Genomic DNA, 19,176 nt, shown 5'->3' on the forward strand with positions numbered 1-19,176 from the left:
GGATATAAATGTAGCAGGGATGGTGTATAGAGAAACAGAGAGCGAGGGCATATATATTTTCAAGCTGGGTATCTGTATCAGGCACTCACTCACTTCTGCCTCTGTCCTATGAGTATTATTAAAAAAAAAAAATGAAGCAAGGACAGTTAAGTGCCTCTCTGGAGGTGATGCTAGTAAGGAAATTACTAAAAACAGAAGAAAAGGGATAAAGAAATTCTTTAGTAATATTATTTGAATAACAGCTAAAGATATAGGTATCCTTTTTACCAATTTTTGTTGAGTATCATGCTGAATTACAAATCAGTAATAAGTGATCTATAAAGAAAAATTCTTGTCCCCAAATTTCCAGTACTAGAAGAATCACTGAGTAGCAAAATATAAGAGGTTGTATTTCATTCATTCAACTCACACTAATTTTTAAAGAGTCAAAAACATCATCTTAATATTTAGTAAGTTCTATGCACAATTTAAGTAGATGAAATCTAGAAGAGACATCCCAGCTTTTAAAAGAAGATGATATTTTATATGGGTCTTGAAGAATGAGTATGCATTAGACTGAGGCTGAAAGGGCATCTACCCTAGGGACATATGTAAGGTGGCATTCTATGTAAAATGAACAGTATATGCCATTCCCCAGTATGTAAGTTTATAAACTCACTGGATCTGCTTGGATCACAATCATTAATGTAGTAATATCTAGAGAATGCTAAATTTGAGAATCTGGAGGAAGGTCAGGCTGGAAGAAAAGTAGTGATGTTATTATAGAGCTCTTCTGCTATGCCAAGGAATTTGGACTTCATTCTAAAGCCAGAATGATCAGCATGCTGTGCAGTTGGATTTTAGAAAGATCACCCTGGTGGCAATACAAATGATGGGCTGAAATAGAGGCGGGATATGTGAAATATGGTGAGGTTAGGTAGAAAGTACTATCACAAATCAGGGCAGAAATCATGAGAGCTTCCAACAGAGCAGTGGCAATATGTTTGGAGATAAAGAAAAACAATTAGAAGGTGGAAATAGAAGTTGCTGACTAGATGTGGAAATGACAGTGCAGAGTCTTTTAAGCCAGGTCAAATGAGGCTCCCATAGACAAAGTTAGGGTGTGTCAGGATGAGGCAAAACATTCCTACCTTAGCAGTGCTATTGATATCATCAGGATCCCCCTCCTCACACTCAAACAGAGTCACATGGGTAAGGTTTTCCACAGGATTCGTAAGAGTCAGAAGGACCTGGCTCTCCTGAAAGATGAGAAAAGCATCTCTCAGACATTTGCCACTACTGCCACCTATGTCCACTTTCTTAGCTGCTACACCAAGAATTTCACAAAATCATTCCAGTTCTCCTAAGCAATGAGACCTACCTATACCTCTACATTACTGCATTCTCTGTGTTAAGTGATCTCCATTCTATTATCTATATAGTAGGCTATATTCTCTGGACCTGCTACTTCACTGAGGAAATGAAAGATTCCAGTTACTAGCTCCAGAAATTCTCAGGAATGTGTATTATCCACGCTCATCCCACCTAGATGGCCATTTAGAGACTAAAAAGAGGAGGACCTCATAAATAAAATATGGGAGCCACAGGCTAGCAAAATGTATTTAAAAATTTTTTTTTAGTTGTAGATGGACACTATACCTTTATTTATTTTTACGTGATGCTGGGGATCAAACCCAGTGCCTCATGCATGACAGGCAAGCATTCTATCACTGAGCCACAACCCCAGCCCTAGCAAGATGTATTAACACAGAAAAAAATGACATACCAAGACAATAAGACCCTTTTAAGGCTTCTTGAACCATGGTGACTTACCTCTGTTTGCTATTCTCAAGATCAGCGAAATACTTTTTCAAATGAAGAGACTACATTTAAATGTTTTCATTAGCAGCATGAAAGGAAAGAGCTGTACAGATATTACAGAATATATTATAATTCACTGGAGGGCTGGGGATGTGGCTCAAGCGGTAACGCGCTCGCCTGGCATGCGTGCGACCCGGGTTCGATCCTCAGCACCACATACCAACAAAGATGTTGTGTCTGCCAAGAACTAAAAAAAATAAATATTAAAAATTCTCTCTCTCTCTCTCTCCTCTCTCACTCTCTCTTTAAAAAAAAAAATTCACCGGAGAGAGAGAGACACAGGTGTGAGAGAGAGGAGTGTGGAGGAAAAGGGTATACACTAGGACTTTAAGAAAAGGGCTACGGTAGAGAAGAAATTTAGTTGATTCCTGGTACAGATGTTTAGACACATGTAAGACCATGAAGCATCTCCAGGCTGGGAAGAGTGACAGATGCCTATGGGGTCCACCATCATCTTTCTTTCCCTCACTTACGAATCTATCTTTACAGAATGCGCATCTTGCTCCTTCTATATACATTCCAAAGTTGCTACTGTTGAGAATCCCAGCTTAAAACAACTTAAAGCCTCAATCTTTATTATTCCAAACTGACTCCTTTTCTACACCTTGCTCACTGTATCCAACAGCAAACACACATGCACACATCAATAATCAGTCAATTCTTTCTGCTAGTAAGTAAGGTACTAACCTTCATGTAGCGAAGGTTGGGAATTGACATGATTCTCACTTCTGGAATATAATTGCTATTGATGAATAGAAAAATGCATTAATGTTCACCGGAATCTCTTGAAATTATTATTACTTTTTAAAAAGGTAGTACAATAAATAAAGAATTTCTTATGTTAAATAGAAAATATAAGAGAAAAAAATTTTAAAGAATCTTATCGCCACAGTAACAGATAAGACATGAAAACCCAACTGGTAGCAAGTGCTTTCTGAAATCTTAGGTACAGAGTCTATATGTACAGCGCTAGTTTATAGCCTATGTTGTATTTGTTTCATGACTGATATTTTCCTCATTAGATATATATTTTTTGATCTTATTTCATTTTTATAGTTCTAGCAGGCAACTGCTTATACAATCCAAATCTCATTTAATATGTTTTGAGGCTATAAAAACATATTCTTACAAGTACTGCACACTAACCAATTGTGCCACTGCAGTTCCTACAAAAACACATTCTTACCAAATACTTAAATAGCACTTGTATGCCAGGCCATGTTCTAAGCACTTTATAAGTACTGGTTAATGCAATCTTCACTGCAACTGCATGAGATGGGATCATCTCCACTATCAAATAAATAAATAAATGAATGAATGAATGAATGAATGAATGAAACCGGGCATGGTAAATTCCAGAATTCAAACTCTGGCAGTTTAATTCCAATGACCTTGCTTTTAATCACTATGTTTTACGCTGCCTTTCTGAATGAAACAAAAGAATATTGCGTATGCTTGTAATCCCAGTGGCATGGGAAGCTGATGCAGGAGGATTAGGAGTTCAAGGTCAGCTTCAGCAATTTAGCAAGTCCCTAATAAGCAACTTAGTGAGACCTAGTCTTAAAATATAAAAAGGGCTGGGGCTGTGGTTCAGTGCCCCTGGGTTCAATCTCTTGATACCAAAATTTTCATTTATAAAATGAGGATAATAATGGCATTTATCTTTTGTGAAGAAAAGTTAAATATGTACAAAAAGTGTTTGCAATGAAACGTGTAAATGTTAGCTGTGCATGTATATTAACATAAGACAAAATCTCCTGCAGCAACACTAAAAGTGAAAAAACCCACATCTTATAATCAAGGAAATAAGATATTTTAAATTCAAGCTACATATTTGTCATAGAAAACAGCAGGATTAATTGAGTAATTTAACTGAAATTCAAGGGTTCCCTAAAAAGAGTTTGGATTCAGTTGGTATGAGGTATGTAAGCTAGGGAATCTATAGTAAGACTGCCAGGTGATTCTACTGTGATGATAGGAGGAAAAAAAAAAAAGCACTTTTCTCAAAGCAAGCTTAAGAAAGTGATGCTAAACATGGTCGACCATTCAGGGTTTCTGTATGAAATTAGTCTTAATTAAGAAAGTAGTTAATCCTAGAATTTACATGTGCCATTTTTGTAGTTCTCTTAATCCTAACCAGTTATATATTAAATAAAAAAGAGTAATTAGGAAAAAGAACATATATATGTATTTTTTTAAAAAAATTTTTTTATTTTTAAAACAACATATTTTAAAATGGTAAGTTAGAGTCACATGACATGCAAATAAAATAGCTTATATAATTCTGTTCAACAACCTCATAGGGAGGCATTACTCCTATTTCAGAGATGAGGGAAATAACTTTAGACAAATAGAGTGAGAGACCCCACACCTAACTCTCCTAACTTCCTAACTCACCAGTTTAGTACTTCCCAATGTTTTTGTCGCCCCCCCTTTTTTTTGTAGTATTGCAGACTGAAACCAGGGGTGCTCTACCACTGACTTATGGCCCCAGCTCAGTTTTTCATTTTGAGACAGGGTCTTGCTAAATTGCCAAGGTTGGCCTCCAAGTTGAATCCTCCTGCCTCAGCCTCCTAAGTAGTTGGTATTACAGGTGTTTGCCACTGCATCCAGTCCAATGGCTTTTTAAAAAATTGCTGTATAATAATGTATTGTAGGAATGTACCTCAATTTAATAAGTAATTTCCTCACTGATGGCTAATCAGTTTGACACTAAAAATTGTTTCCAGTTTTTACCATTAAAATGCTACAATACATGCCAGCAATAGTGCATGCCTGTATTCCTAGCAGCTTGGGAGGCTGAGGCAGAAGGATCTGGAGTTCAGAGCCAGCCTCAGCAAAACCAAGATACTTAGCAATTCAGTGAGACCCTGTCTGTAAATAAAATACAAAATAGGGCTATGGATGTGGCTTGGTCGTCAACTACCTCTGAGTTCAATCTCTGTTACCAAAAAAAAAAAAAAAAAAAAAAAAAAAAAAAAAGAGAGAGACTGTGCATCAACTTAAAAAAAATATGCTACAATACATTTTTAGGATATATCTGTGTAAAATGAATCCTTATGTATTGCTTTTGTTTCTACAGAATAGATTCCTGAGATAGCACTGTTGGGTTAAAAAGTCTGTAATTTGTCTTGATATTCTCAGACCATTCTCCAAAAAGATTCTAGCAATTCATAATCCTATCAATAATGTATGTGAATAAATATTTATCTACATTCTCATGAGCATTAGATGCTATTTTTAAATCCTTTCCAATCAAATCTTAGCATTTTTTCATATGTATCTTCTGGCCATTTTGAATTTCTCCTCATGCTGCCTGTTCAAACCCTTTACCCTTACAACCCATCTCACTACTTCTATTTTTATGTTGGAATTGGTGAAAATTCTACAAACCAGGGCTATTAACTTGTCACGAGTGCCAAATACTCTTTCCTATTCTACTGTCTGTTAATTTTATCTTTTACAGCTCATGTTTCATTTTGCCAATGTCAAAGGTGTTTCCTTAGTGGTTTCTTTCCTTGCTTGGAAGGAAATGCTTATTTTACATTTAGTCAATATTTTCATAATTTTTCAAAATATTTTTCTTATTTGATGGGTGATTTTTATTTACAAAATCTCCTTCTACTGATAAGCCTCAGTGAGTTAACACTACTATAATCACTTTTATTCCACTCAAAATAAAATTAACATTGCTTCAGGCATACTCTTTAATTTATTATACTTTATTATTTTTTAGTTTTTGAAAGTATTATCCCCAAACTTAGGTACTTTTTAATTTGTAAGGAATGAATAATGACTCTCTACCTAATAATCAACATACCACTCTGCCCCTCAAATTTCATAGAATGTAACTAAATTCAAAACTTGAACAGGAACGGAATGGTAACATTATTCTGATACAATTCTTCTATTTCTTTCATACTGAATAAAACCCAAAACCAAAATCAATACAAAACACCAACCCCAAATACTCACACAGCAACCAGTTGGATTTTGAATTTGATAGATGTTGGATTAAATTCCGGCTTGCTCAAATTATGTTCACATTTCTAGAAAGAAATATATCAGAGAAAAACAAGAATATACTTTGCTGATCCATAGAGCTGATAAATTCAGAAGGATGGCATTTATTAAGAATTTTCTTTTATTCTGCTGTAAGGCTATGTTTTGAAATACAGTGTATTCTATTGCTAACTGAAAATTATAAAAGACAAGTGATCACACTATCAAATACTATTATACCTTTATACTACTTAAAAACTACTGAAATCACTCATACATAGCAAGTAGTATTACTGTATATGCTGAAAAATGTGCTCACTGGATTAAATGGATTTAAACATCACATAAACTTATAACGTGGGTGTAAGTACTATAATGTTCCCACTTTACAGATGATTAAAATGGGACACAAGAAGCATAAATAACCTGTACAACCTCACAGAGCCAATAAGGTTGGAAAGTAAAATTTAAATCCAAGTAGCATAATTCCAGTAGTATAATCCCATGCTTCAAAATACCATAATAATTATTTACCACTTTTGTTGTCTTTTTTGGGCACTCTTTACTATCTCCTTAAAAAAAAGGGTATTATATAAAACTAGTTCAATTTTTTAAAAAAATTGATTTATTCTAATTAGGTATACATGACAGCAGATTGTAATTCGATTCATTATACACAAAATGGAGCACAATTTTCATTTCTCTGGTTATATGTTGTGGAGTGACACCATATGTGCAGTCATACATGCACCTAGGGTAATGATGTCTAATTTTTTTTTTTTTACCTGTACAAAAAAGGTATCCAGTGTAAAGATTACCCATTACCTGTGTCCTCCCTTGTTCCTTGCTCCAGAGCCAAACTAAATCTACATAAGACTATACACATAAAGATATAAGCCTTTCTTTCTTTACAATAATACAAAAAGGAACATTTTATACATTCTTTTGCCTTCTGCTTTTTTTCACTTAATCTAGCTTGATATTAACTGCATTCCAGCATACAAAGAAAAGCCTCTCAGTCCCACTCTAACAATTTTTGTTAATTTATTTAACCAGACATGAATTGATGGATATATAGTATATTTCCACTATTTTGCTATACAGGTAAAGCAGCAATGAGTATTCTTACACTTCACTTACATTCCAATGTATACATGTATCTATACGATAATTTCCTGAAACCAGGTCAATGGGTGTATGCATTTATTAATAGATACTGCCAAACTGCTAGCTTTTGATAATCAGATAATTATGAAGTGGTGTCTTACAATAGTTTTAATGTACATTTCCCTAATTACTGTGTAAGTTTGAATATCTTTCAGGTTTACTGGCTATTAGGATTTCTTGGCTATGATTTATATGTTACTATCTACTGGTTATTTTTTATATTGGGCTATCTTTTCTTTGCTGATTTGCTAAAGTTCATTATATATTCTGGGTACTAATTGTTTGTTAATTAAATACTTTATAAATTACTCTTCTCAGTCTGTGGCCTTTTGTATAATAGGTTTTTTTTGGGGGGATGGGAGCATAAATTTACTTTTAATGTGATCGAATATACAGCTTTTTACTTTATAGTAAAAAATTTAAAAACATAATTTTTTTAGTTGTAGATTAACACAATATCTTTATTTATTTATTTTTATGTGATGTTGAGGATTGAACCCAGTGCCCCATATGTGCGAGGCAAGCACTCTACCACTGAGCCACAACCCCAGCCCCTATAATAAAAAATTTTTAACTTAAAAATTACTCTACAGTAGAAATTTACATATTTGACGTTTTGGTCTCATTTATGAAACACTCTCCTACCTATATTTTCTTCTTAGAGGTTTTATGCTTCACATTTGCTTGAAATGTTCCTGAAATTGACTTTCATGTCAAGGTATGAACTCAATTTTTTTTCATATAATCATTTAACTTGACAAAATTTAATCATCTTATTCTTTTTCCCAATGACCTGCAACACCATATTTCATAAATATCAAATTTTCTCACATGCATAGTTCTGTTTCTACTTTTTCTATTCTGTTCTGATAGGGTATTACATATATATCTACGTATGTGTGTGTATCTACACATACATATAAGTATGTATATGTATATGTGTATACACACATATGTATATATATGTATATATACACATAAAATGTATACATATAATATACAAAGTTTTCTTTTTTCATGTTTGTACATATCTTTAGTTTTTCTCCCTTCTTATATAAAGCCATGTATCTTCCATGTACCCTTTCTCTACTTAAAATATGACCCATATTAATACATTATTTTTAATAAATTTATAGCATACATTGGGTGTATATACTGTAACTCTGCTTATTTTGGTTGATTCTTGTGGAAGTGCATGGTAGAATACTAGAAGTGAGGCTGATAGGACAAAAGGTTAACTGCTTATTTACATTTGGTAGATATTAGTATATTAATGCTATAATATATAACTGACAATATCTATTAATTTAATTTACTATTATTTTTACTCTTTTTTAAGGAAGTGACTTTTGATTTTGTTTCTTGTTTGCATTTTATATTGTTTTCTTAACTCATTAATATAGTACCTGCTCATCTTTCTGGTTCCTTTAGATTTACTTTGCTATTGTAACTTCTTGAAATGGATGCTAAGAAAGGGATCTTTTAACTTTTTTAATATACACACATACCCCTACCTACATCTATATCTCTACACACAGCTACACATACCTATAAATTTCTAAGCTTTGTTCTATAGGACTTCTGATGTCTAACTTAATTATATTATGATTAAATCATGTAATTCAACAATTTTATCTTCTGAAAAATGTTGAGACTTACTTTACAATCCAGTATATAGTCATTTTTTATAAGTGCTCTGTGTTTATTTAAAATCAATGTACATATTCTGCAGATATTAGGTAAATGCTTTATATATGCTCATTTGGTCAGGATTATAAAATTGTCCAAAGATTCCATATTCCTTAATGATTATTTATGTTTGGTCTCAGTTACTGATTATTTATGTCTATTTATGTAATTTTCTCAAACATTACTTCATGTATTTTGAGTTTCATTTTATTTGGTACATACAAATGTAGTCACTTGGGTGGGGCTGGGGCTCAGCGGTAGAGCACTCGCCTAACATGTGTAAGGCCCTGGGTTCGATCCTCAGCACCACAGATAAATAAATAAAACAAAGGTATTGTGTCCACCTATAACTAAAAAAAAAAAAAAAAAGTCTCTTAGTTTCTTAGTGAACTAAATATTTTTTAATAAATTATCATTCTTTTATAAAAGTCTATAAAATATATCTTTTTCCATATATCTATGACTTCAACTTTTCTGAATTCTCAATGTTTGTGTTTCTTGTAATCAGCATAAAGATGAGTGGTTTCATTTTGTCCATTTTATTAGTGTGGTAATCTTTATCTTTTAATGGAAGCATTCAGTTTATTAGTATTAAATGTAAATAGTAAAATATCTGTTTTTTTTTTTTTTAAAGAGAGTGAGAGAAGGGAGAGAGAGAGAGAGAGAGAGAGAGAGAGAGAGAGAGAGAGAGAGCGAGCATTTTTAATATTTATTTCTTAGTTCTCGGCGGACACAACACCTTTGTTGGTATGTGGTGCTGAGGATCGAACCCGGGCTGCACGCATGGCAGACGAGCGCGCTACCGCCTGAGCCACATTCCCAGCCCCAAAATATCTGGTTTTTAATCTAACTACATGCTTTCTAACTGAACCACCAATATATAGGTTACTTTGCCTGTTATTTTCTTTAAAAAAAGGGTTCTTCATTGTGGAAATTTTCGAACATACAAAAATAGAGTCAGTATCACAAATTCTTAGGTCCTTATCATCTAACTTCAACCATCACTACTTTGATACCCAATCTTGCTGCTTCTATTCTTTCATCTTACTCCTTATCCTTAATAGCTTTGCTTTGTGATGTCAGACATCATGACATTTGATCCATAAATATTTCAGTATCTCCCAAAGATAAAGTTATTTTTAAAAATAGCAATACTATTATTGTCTCTAAAACAAACCAAAAAAAAGCAACAATTTTTTTTTGGGGGGGGGGCTACTAGGGATTGACCCAGGGGCATTTTACCGACATCCCCAGTCTATTAGTCCATTTATATTTTAATTTTGAGACAGGGTCTTGCTAAGTTACTGAGGCTAGCCTTGAACTTTGATCCTTCTGCCTTAGCCTCCTGAGTAGCTTGAATAACAGATATGCACCATCACATCCGGTTAAAAAAGAACAATTCTTTAATAACATCAAAAACTCTGTCAGTGTTTAAATTTCTCCAAAGATTTCATACATTCTCTTTCATTTTTTCCTCTTTCCCTTCCTCTCAAGATCCCTTTTTTTCCTCTTAATTTAAATCAGGATCTACATAAAGTCTGTGCAGTTTTTTTGGTTGCTCTTAATCAACAGCTGCATTATTTGGTAACATTAGCTCAGTATCCATATGTGGTTATTTAAATGAGCAAAAGATTTAATGTCTTAGTTACACTATCATATTTCAAGTGCTCAGTCCATATGTGACTAGTGGATACCATGCTGGACTGTACAGATTCAGATGTTGTTTGTCCTATAGATTCCTAGAGCCTGAATTTTGCTCATTTTTCTTATTTTTTGCTCTCTTTTAAATTTCTTATTTTGTATTAGTGTTTTCCCCCCATCTCTACCAACCTAAAAGCTATACACTCTTTCATGGATTAGCACTGTGCATTAAACCTTCAGATATTTCAGACTCCACATTTGTAAAGTAGGATAACAACAGTATCTACTTCCATAGGATTGTGAGGTTTGAGTTTATATTGAAAGCAGATCAACTGAAATAATGACTGGGTTCCTCATATATTCTCTGTTTTCTGTATTTACCACACTGGTCAGATACCAATTCTATTTATTTCTGCTTTTCTCTTGTACAAATGCCAACTCTACAGAAAAGAATACTTACTCGGCAGCGCAGGGACCGTTTGATCAGAAGATGTTTGTGACGAGGATAGAGTTGTGAAGCACAAATTGGTTGGAAGTCAGGCTGTAAGAGGCGCTGCTGAAGGGTAGTCACTATTGTGAAAGGCAGAAACTAAGTTTAGTGACTTTAAAAATGTTTAGTGACTTTCAAAATCTGACTTATGTAGTCAGTAGTTACATGGAGCAATACTACCATTATAGATAGTGTCATTCAAAAAACTACAATTCAGAAACTTGATAGACATTTTATAGTTCTTCAAATGATTACATCTATTTTATTTTCTATGTATAATTTTACCACTAACAACTAGTCCATTAAACATCTCAATCACCAGGCATATAAATAACAAAAAGTAAGTATGTGTATAATAGAAACAGTGTAAAATTACCCTCTGTTAAATTTACTGGTCTTGTGTAATAGTCTTCAGGTAAAGGTTCCACTTCATCCACGGCTTGAGCTGGCTCAATCTTTATCTCTTTCTGGTCCTCTCCTTCTTTAAGGCTAAAAGATAAGAGATTAATTTCCCAAGGATCCATATGATCATCCTCCAAGTTTTATCAATATTTGACATATTCTTCTATTGTAGAATATTCATTAGTTTTGATCTTTTCTTTTTTTGGTACTGGGCATTGAATCCAGGGTGCTTAACCATTGAGCCACATCTCCAGCCCTTTTTATATTTTATTTAGATACAGCATTTTGCTGAATTGCTTATGGCCTCACCAAGTTGCTGAGACTGGCTTTAAACTCATGATCCACCTACCTCAGCCTCTAGAGCCGCTGGAATTACAGGCCTGTGACACCACATCTGGTTTTGTTTTGTTTTTCTAAGTATGAAAATCTCTTTCCCCATTGACATATATCCTTTTTCTCTTTTTGGGGGCACACCTGCAGTGGCTCGGGGGACCGAGGCAGGAGGATCACAAGTTCAAAACCAGCCTCAGTAACGTGATATACTAAGCAACCCAGTGAGACCTGTCTCTAAATAAAATACAAAATAGGGCTAGGAATGTGGTGCAGTGGTTGAGTACTCCTGAGTTCAATCCCTGGTACCCTCCATGGCCTGGCAAAAAAAAAAAAAGTTCCTTAAATATTAATTTTGATACCTTCTTTTCTTTTCAAAATCTAATGTTCAAACTTACGAAAGTCCAGCAAGGGTACTGATGGACGCGCCAGCTCGGGGTCGCTGAAGCCTGGTTCCAAGACCATATTTGTCCTAAACAAAATTCAAAAATCCCTATTAGAAAATCTATTTATACATTGTATTCACTGAAACAAAGAATTTGGGGTGGGATAGCATGAGAAGCTTAGGGAAATAAGCAAACACAAAACAAAACAAAACCAAACCCCAAAACTAATTTAAAAGCTGCTTTTAAAGACGGTGGTTTGTAAACCCACACCATTATTATTCTATTCCTAAAATAATAAAAGCACCAAAATGGAGACTGAAACTACATTAATACCAGTAAAAGTGAATTAAATGTGAGATTTTGCTATTAAGCTAAAAAATCTAAGCTGTGGCTCAGGCAAGAACTATGTGGAGTGTCTAAGACAGGTGATGAATTTCATCCTGGAACACCAGTGACCATCTGCTAACTTCTTCAGGGTTAGCAAGAATTATAAAAGAGAACTTACCACTACATGAATAGTATGTTGCTGTAGAGCCCCCAAATAGCAGCAGGTTGCAACAGAGACAAAAAAATGCAGCATAAGATAGAAGCAAACTCATACAGCAGGCAGGTATATGGGAAAGTTGGAAGGATAATGCATTTAATTCAAATTTCTCTCTTAAATATATAGTACCGCATGTGCTGATTATACCTTTGGACTTGAAAAAAATCTGGCTGCTTTGCAAGTGTCAATGTTTTATTAAATTCCAATCTAAATATTTTCATATGAACCTTACCAATCTTTAGGGTTTTAATGGCTTAACTCATTCTCATGTCGATACAGTATGACAAGTTACTTCATCCTGCCAGCTCTCATTATGTCAAGTGTAAAATGGGGATACATTATCTGTCCCACAAGATTGTTGTGAGGATTAAATAAAATAATACAAACAGAGTGCTAAGCATGTGCTTGACACATCATTGACATTCAATAATACAAACAAAGTGCTTAGCACAGTGCTTGACACATCACTGACATTCAATAAATGTTCTTTATTGAATGTCAATCTGTTGGGTCTCAAGCAAGCACAAAGAAACCAAATTGTTCCATAAAAGCAAATAAAACTTGGGGGACAACAACAAAAACTCAAAACTTTCATCTCTTGCATCTGCCTACTAGTATAAAAACTGATTAAAGAATAACTTCCATAAATAATTCCTATAAAAAATTGCATGTGTATCTATTACTATCTAACCACTCAAATGCACTGTGTAAAAGTCAGTGTTTCTGATTTTGGAGAAATATGGGAAGGTATCAAAAAAAAAAAAAAAAAAAACCAAAAAACTATAGAGTTGGGAAACTACTACTACCAGGGTGTCAAAGGTAGGCTACACGGGTAATCTCAATAAAATCTACCACTTGCCCACCTTCTTCTTCTCAGACTTTCTCGAATACACAAAAGTTGCAAGTAGAGTTAGGCGGTGCCTATAAAATTAAATAGTAGCCTTTTGAGGGGAAATATTCAAAAGATAGAAGTAATGGTGAAAAAAACACAAATGTCCTTTGGGCTCAAACGTCTGCTACCCAACACTCAGGAATCTAGGACAATGGCCACTTTTTGAAATGTTATGTCCCACAAGTTTTGCAATGTCCATTTTTTGGGTACCAAATCCTCACCGAAAAAGCCAGAGGCATATAGTTTCTACGTCGTGCCAATTTCTTGCGATCTCGCTCAACCTTCTCTTTCTGAGCAAGCTGCTGGTAATATTCAATCAATTTGTTCATCTGTAATAAATCAAAGACTTAGTATTTGTTTTGCAAAAAAAGCTAACAGGAAACATACAAAATAGATAAACCATATCGACTAGTTACATAATCAGTACAGAGAAGACAAATTAGTTAAGATGGGCAAGTATGTGCTTTTTCTTTAAAGAGAATTTCTTCATTACATGATCTGCTTTTAGAATCAAAATGAAACCTTCAAGTTCAACCACAGAAAGAAATGGGCAATAAAAAGACTTGAAAAATTCAGGTTCTTTTTTTCATTGTTGTTTTATTTTACTGCTTATTTCTTCTTCCAATTGCTCCTATTTTTTTCTGCATGAATCATTTATTTCCAAGAATATGACATTTCATATTCTATTTTATACTCCTCCATCATACTCTTTTACTTTTAAAGTATTTTAATCATAAAGCAGCATACATTATTTACAAACAGTTCAAATAATATATAAACATAAATAAACCATAAAACTTCTCTTTCATCTCTGTGTGCCTAAGCTGACCTCTTTACTCAGTTATCCACTACTATCAGTTTAGATATCATTCTCATACACTAGAGACATAGCACATTATATTTTGCATAATTTCAAAACACCTGTGTATAGACATACAACTTGAATTTCCATGTAAAAGGGAATGAAAATTATAACATTCTTTTTCACTGCAAATATCCTGAACTTTCTATCCAGTACAAATACATTGGGTTCATCTTTCTATCCAGTGCAAATAGATCAATGTCATTTTTTTAAAAAGGTTGTAACTTATTGGAAAGAGATACCCTACAAGGTATTTAACCAATTCCTACAACTGAATCAACTAGACTTATGGTGCCCACGACTGTACTCTGAATTCAGCAGTAACTACTTTTTAGGAACACTAATCTGATCCTGTTATCTCCTCCACTTAATAGTTTCTCAAACTCCTTAATTTGGGCCTGCATGGTCAGACCCTAAATTCCTCTTTGTTGTGACTATGCTCCACTCTAGTGACACTCCCTTTCTTACCTACCATATGTTTTGCTTCCTTCACTTACAACGTCTTTGCATATGTTGTTTCCCTGCCTTACATTCTTTCCCCTCTGTGCCTGTTGTCCTCAATTCTCAGTGGATGTCCCTCACCCCTTCACATGGCACAATTTCTCTCCTTCATATTACTTACCATGGTTTTCTCTTTATCTGGGAATTATCTGAATGATTGATTTGAATTTCCCCCCTCATTAGACTTAAACTCTATGAAAGTAGGGACCATATATGAATATGGTCCTTGGCATATAGTTATTCACTTTTTATGTCTGAAATGTGTGTGTGCGCGCGTGTGCGTGAGCACTCGTATGCATACATGTAAGCATTTCTATAATTCATGCAAGAATCCAAGAAGTATATATAGCCAGGAGCTCAAGAAATCTATATCAACCTACACTAATATTATAACAGTACAACAAAGAAAACCCATTTCCCCACACTTTGACCCAGGATATTTTCATATTTCTATTGCTGATATTATAGATGAATAATTACTGTTTAATTTGTACTGACAGGACACTTCATTTCTATAGCAGTTCATTACCCTACTCATATTGTTCTAATTCAAGAGGATTACAAAAAAAATCAGGTATAATACACAGATCAATTCACTACAAATTGCTAAAGGATGCTCAAGTCATGATCCTATAGGCAACCACTACTGAGACCAAAGGTATTTTCTAAATCATTAGTGTTTCCAGTGGTTGAAATGTCTACATGTTTATATTTCCAAAAATATTTGATAACAAATGAGACTTTAACTCACTGGTGGGTATGTGAAGAAAAGAAAAAATGCTATCTTTCCTTTTTTGGACATATAACTCAAACACAGAACTAAAACTATATCTAGATGTTTCCATTAACTTCTAAAAGAAGTGAGATTGTGATTTAATGTCTTACAACGAGAAGCATTTTCTATGTGTAAAACATAACAAAATAGACATCATGGACTTCTAGGCATAGGTCATATGCACAGATAAAATGGAAGATGTTCAGTCTTTTATTCTATATTTTCTTATTTCATTTTTTTTTTTTTTTGTCATATGACCCTTTACTTACCCGTTGTGTGTGAGGATTTTCTGGTTCCTGCCAACCACCACTAGCTAGAAAATAAAGAAACATTAAATGAGACTTTCATTATTTGACCATTTTCATAAAAATAGGTCATTTGTAGGCCATAAAATGAAACTTAAAGACAAAGTCCAAGAATTTCCCAGAAAGAATTCTATAAATTTTATAGACCAGCATGCTCAGAATAACATTTTTTTCTTTAGCTATAATGATGTTGATAATCCCCACCTCTTTCATTCCTACAGCACGCACAGCCTCCACAGTAGGCATTTGAAAAGTATTAAATTTCTTTCTATTCCCATAATAACCTAAGGAAGGGACTCTTATTACTAGTTTCATTTTTGCAGATAGAAAACTGAGGCTGATTAAATAACTTGCTTAAAGTCATATGGATAGTAAATGGTAGTCTTAGGCTTAAACTGAAGCAAGCAGCCTAATTCCAGAGACCCAGTTATTATCTGCATTATTATACAGATTCTATATTCTATTACTTCGAGTTATAAAAAAAATAGATTACTCAAGAGAATTGAAAATAAAATCATAATGAAAAATTTCAACTAATGATGCTAAAACAATTGAATAACCACATATAAAATAAAGAAAAAAGAATCTGAATGCTTACAACATGTACAAAACTTAACCTGAAAAGAACAAGAACTTAGTAACTCTAAGAGCTAAAACTAACATGTAGAAAGCATAGAAGTAAATCCTAGTGACAGTGGATAAAATTTTTTCAACAGGACACAGCACAAAGTATAAAAAAAAAAAAAACTGATAAACTAGACATCACTGAATTTATAATTTTATGTTCTTCAATAGACAATGCTGAAAAAATATAAAGGCACACTACAGACTGGGGAGCTTTAGAAGATATTTCTAAAATGCATATATGACAAAGAATTATATCCAGAATATGCAACTCTTACAACTCAACACAAAGACAAAAAGAAAAAAAAGAAAAAGATCTGTTAAAAAATGAGCAAAAGATTTCTAACAAATTCACTAAATATGCTAAATAGATAGCATATAAACACAGAAAGAAAACACAAACTAAAGACAATGAAGAATCACTATTCAAGTACCAGAATGGTTAAAATGAAGAAATCAAAAGCGTCAAGGATTGTCAAGGAATTAAAACTCTCCTATTTTACTGATTAGGATCCAAAACTGCACAGACACTTTGTTAAATAGTTGGCAGTTTCTAGTTAAAGTTAAGCTACACTTACCCCATGACCCAGCAATTCCACTTCTAGGTATTTTCTCAATTAAAAAAATAAAATAAAACATATACCTACACAAAGATTTGTAAGCAAATGTTCACAGCAGCTTTACTCATTTAAGCCCAAACTGCCAAACGACCCACATTCATCAAATGAAGAATGGATAAACAATCCGTGTTATGGCCAAACAAGAGGAACAATGAAAAAGAAATCTTACGAAGCAAAAATATAGATGAACCTCAAAATATTATGCTGAAGTGAAAGACGCCAGATACAAAGGACTATGGACTACAAGACACCAATTATATAAGCTTCTAGGAAAGGTAAAATCATAGTGATAGAAAGCATATCAGCTAGGTGTGGTGGTGCATACTGTAATCCCAGTGACTCAGGGGCTGAGGCAGGAGAATGGTAAGTTCGAGGCTAGCCTCAGCTACTAAGTGAGGCCCTAAGCAACTTAGCAAGAGACCCTGTCTCAAAAAATAAAAACGGCTGGGTATGTGGCTCAGTGGTTAAGCACTCTTGGGTTTAATCTCCAGTAAGAAGGGGGGAAAAAAAAGAAAAGAAAGTGTATCAGGGTAGTCAGGGACCAATGATGTGGAAAAGGAACTGATTAAAGGAAATAGAGGAAACAACTTGGAGTGATGGAAATGGTGTGTATCATCATTATGGTGGTGGTTATGACTATATATTTATTAAGCAGAACAGATTTCTACACTTAAAATTGGTAAGCTTCATTATATGTAATTATCTCAAGACTAAATAAAAATAAACTATAATGAAATATGATTTCACACCATAAATTTGGAAAAAACTTTAAAGAGCCCTAAATTGGTAAGAGTAACTCAGTGAGACTCTGTCTCTAAATGTAATACAAAAAAAGGACTGGGGATGTGGCTTAGTGGTCTAGTGCCCAAGTTCAATCCTTGGTACCAAAAAAAAAAAAAAAAAAAAAACAACAACAACAACAACAACAAAAAAAATTCCCCCAAACCTGGTATAGCATTTTGGAGAACAAAGGAAGTTTACATCTTCTGATGGGCAATTTTACTTCCAGTTATGGCAGAAAAATGCTTCTTTTTGTGCCTGAATAAACACATACATATTTTTCTAGCAGCACTGTTTTCAACAGCAAAAAACTGCAATATCCTAAATGTTCATTGAAAACAACTGAATAAAGTACACTGTGGTAAGTCATGTGCAAATCAATCATGTAGGAGAAACAATGTTGAGGAAAAAATGTGGTAGCAGTACCTATACAGTATATTTCTCCTTGCTTAAAACTAAAAAATACTATTTGTTAGTGGCTACATACAGATTCAGAGATGTATAAAGACAAGCGTGGACACTAGCAAACACAGAATTCAGGATTGAGATTATTTCCTGGAGAGGAAGATGAGGCAGAGAGGAAGAGGAATAAAGTAGGGGAAAGGTTACAAGAGGTCTTAAAACTGCTTTGGTTATGTTTCATTTCCTAGGCTGGATAAGTACACAAATACTCTATATTTAAAAATAATTTCTTCCCCCCCAACAAAAAGGACTTTTAAATACCTTGCTGATGGTAGCATTTTACTCTTTTGCAAAAAATGGTTGAAATAACACCTTGTAGCACAATATTCGTATTTTAGAGGCTGTCTTACTCAAGGCAGTCATGAAAAACATTTTTAAAAGTCTGAATGTTTTGTCAGGTACAGTGGTGCTTGCCTGTATTCTCAGTGGCTCAGGAGGCTAAGACAGGAAATCCCGAGTTCAAAGCCAGCCTTGGCAACTTAGCAAGGCCCTAAGCAACCCAGGGAGACTCTGTCTCAAAAATAAAAAGGGCTGGGGATGTGATTCAGTGGTTAAGTAACCCTGGGTTTAATCCCTGGTTAAAAAAAAAAAAAAATCCATATGTTTTAGCTACTTGCTTCTTTAGAACTAGTATTTTCTTCTCAACAGCAATTTGACAAGATTACTATATGATGTCATTATAATTTTTTCTCTGTACATTAAAGAGAAGTACTTAAAAATAATGAAATAAATAAAAGTGGTTTCAGGGCTTCTTAGGCACCAATGACATCATGGAGGAAATGAAATTATCTATACTATTTAAGAGTTCTGAGTATTCAATTATCACTTCTAGATACCCCAGAAG

General features: G+C 33.9%; 1 protein-coding gene across 1 annotated transcript in view; it reads right to left on the minus strand.

The window, feature by feature from the left end:
- Window positions 1–19,176, minus strand: part of Dctn4 (dynactin subunit 4) — a 32,769-nt gene that overhangs the window by 7,335 nt on the left and 6,258 nt on the right. Inside the window, exons 4-11 of the mRNA XM_026414654.2 lie at window positions 15,811–15,854; window positions 13,625–13,732; window positions 11,980–12,053; window positions 11,226–11,338; window positions 10,820–10,929; window positions 5,836–5,909; window positions 2,548–2,602; window positions 1,131–1,238 (exon numbers count right to left, since the gene is read on the minus strand). Coding sequence (XP_026270439.1) covers window positions 1,131–1,238; window positions 2,548–2,602; window positions 5,836–5,909; window positions 10,820–10,929; window positions 11,226–11,338; window positions 11,980–12,053; window positions 13,625–13,732; window positions 15,811–15,854 — 686 coding nt within the window. The remainder of the gene's footprint in view (window positions 1–1,130; window positions 1,239–2,547; window positions 2,603–5,835; window positions 5,910–10,819; window positions 10,930–11,225; window positions 11,339–11,979; window positions 12,054–13,624; window positions 13,733–15,810; window positions 15,855–19,176) is intronic.

This window comes from Urocitellus parryii, chromosome 1, assembly GCF_045843805.1.
Source record: "Urocitellus parryii isolate mUroPar1 chromosome 1, mUroPar1.hap1, whole genome shotgun sequence".
Lineage (NCBI taxonomy): Eukaryota > Metazoa > Chordata > Mammalia > Rodentia > Sciuridae > Urocitellus > Urocitellus parryii.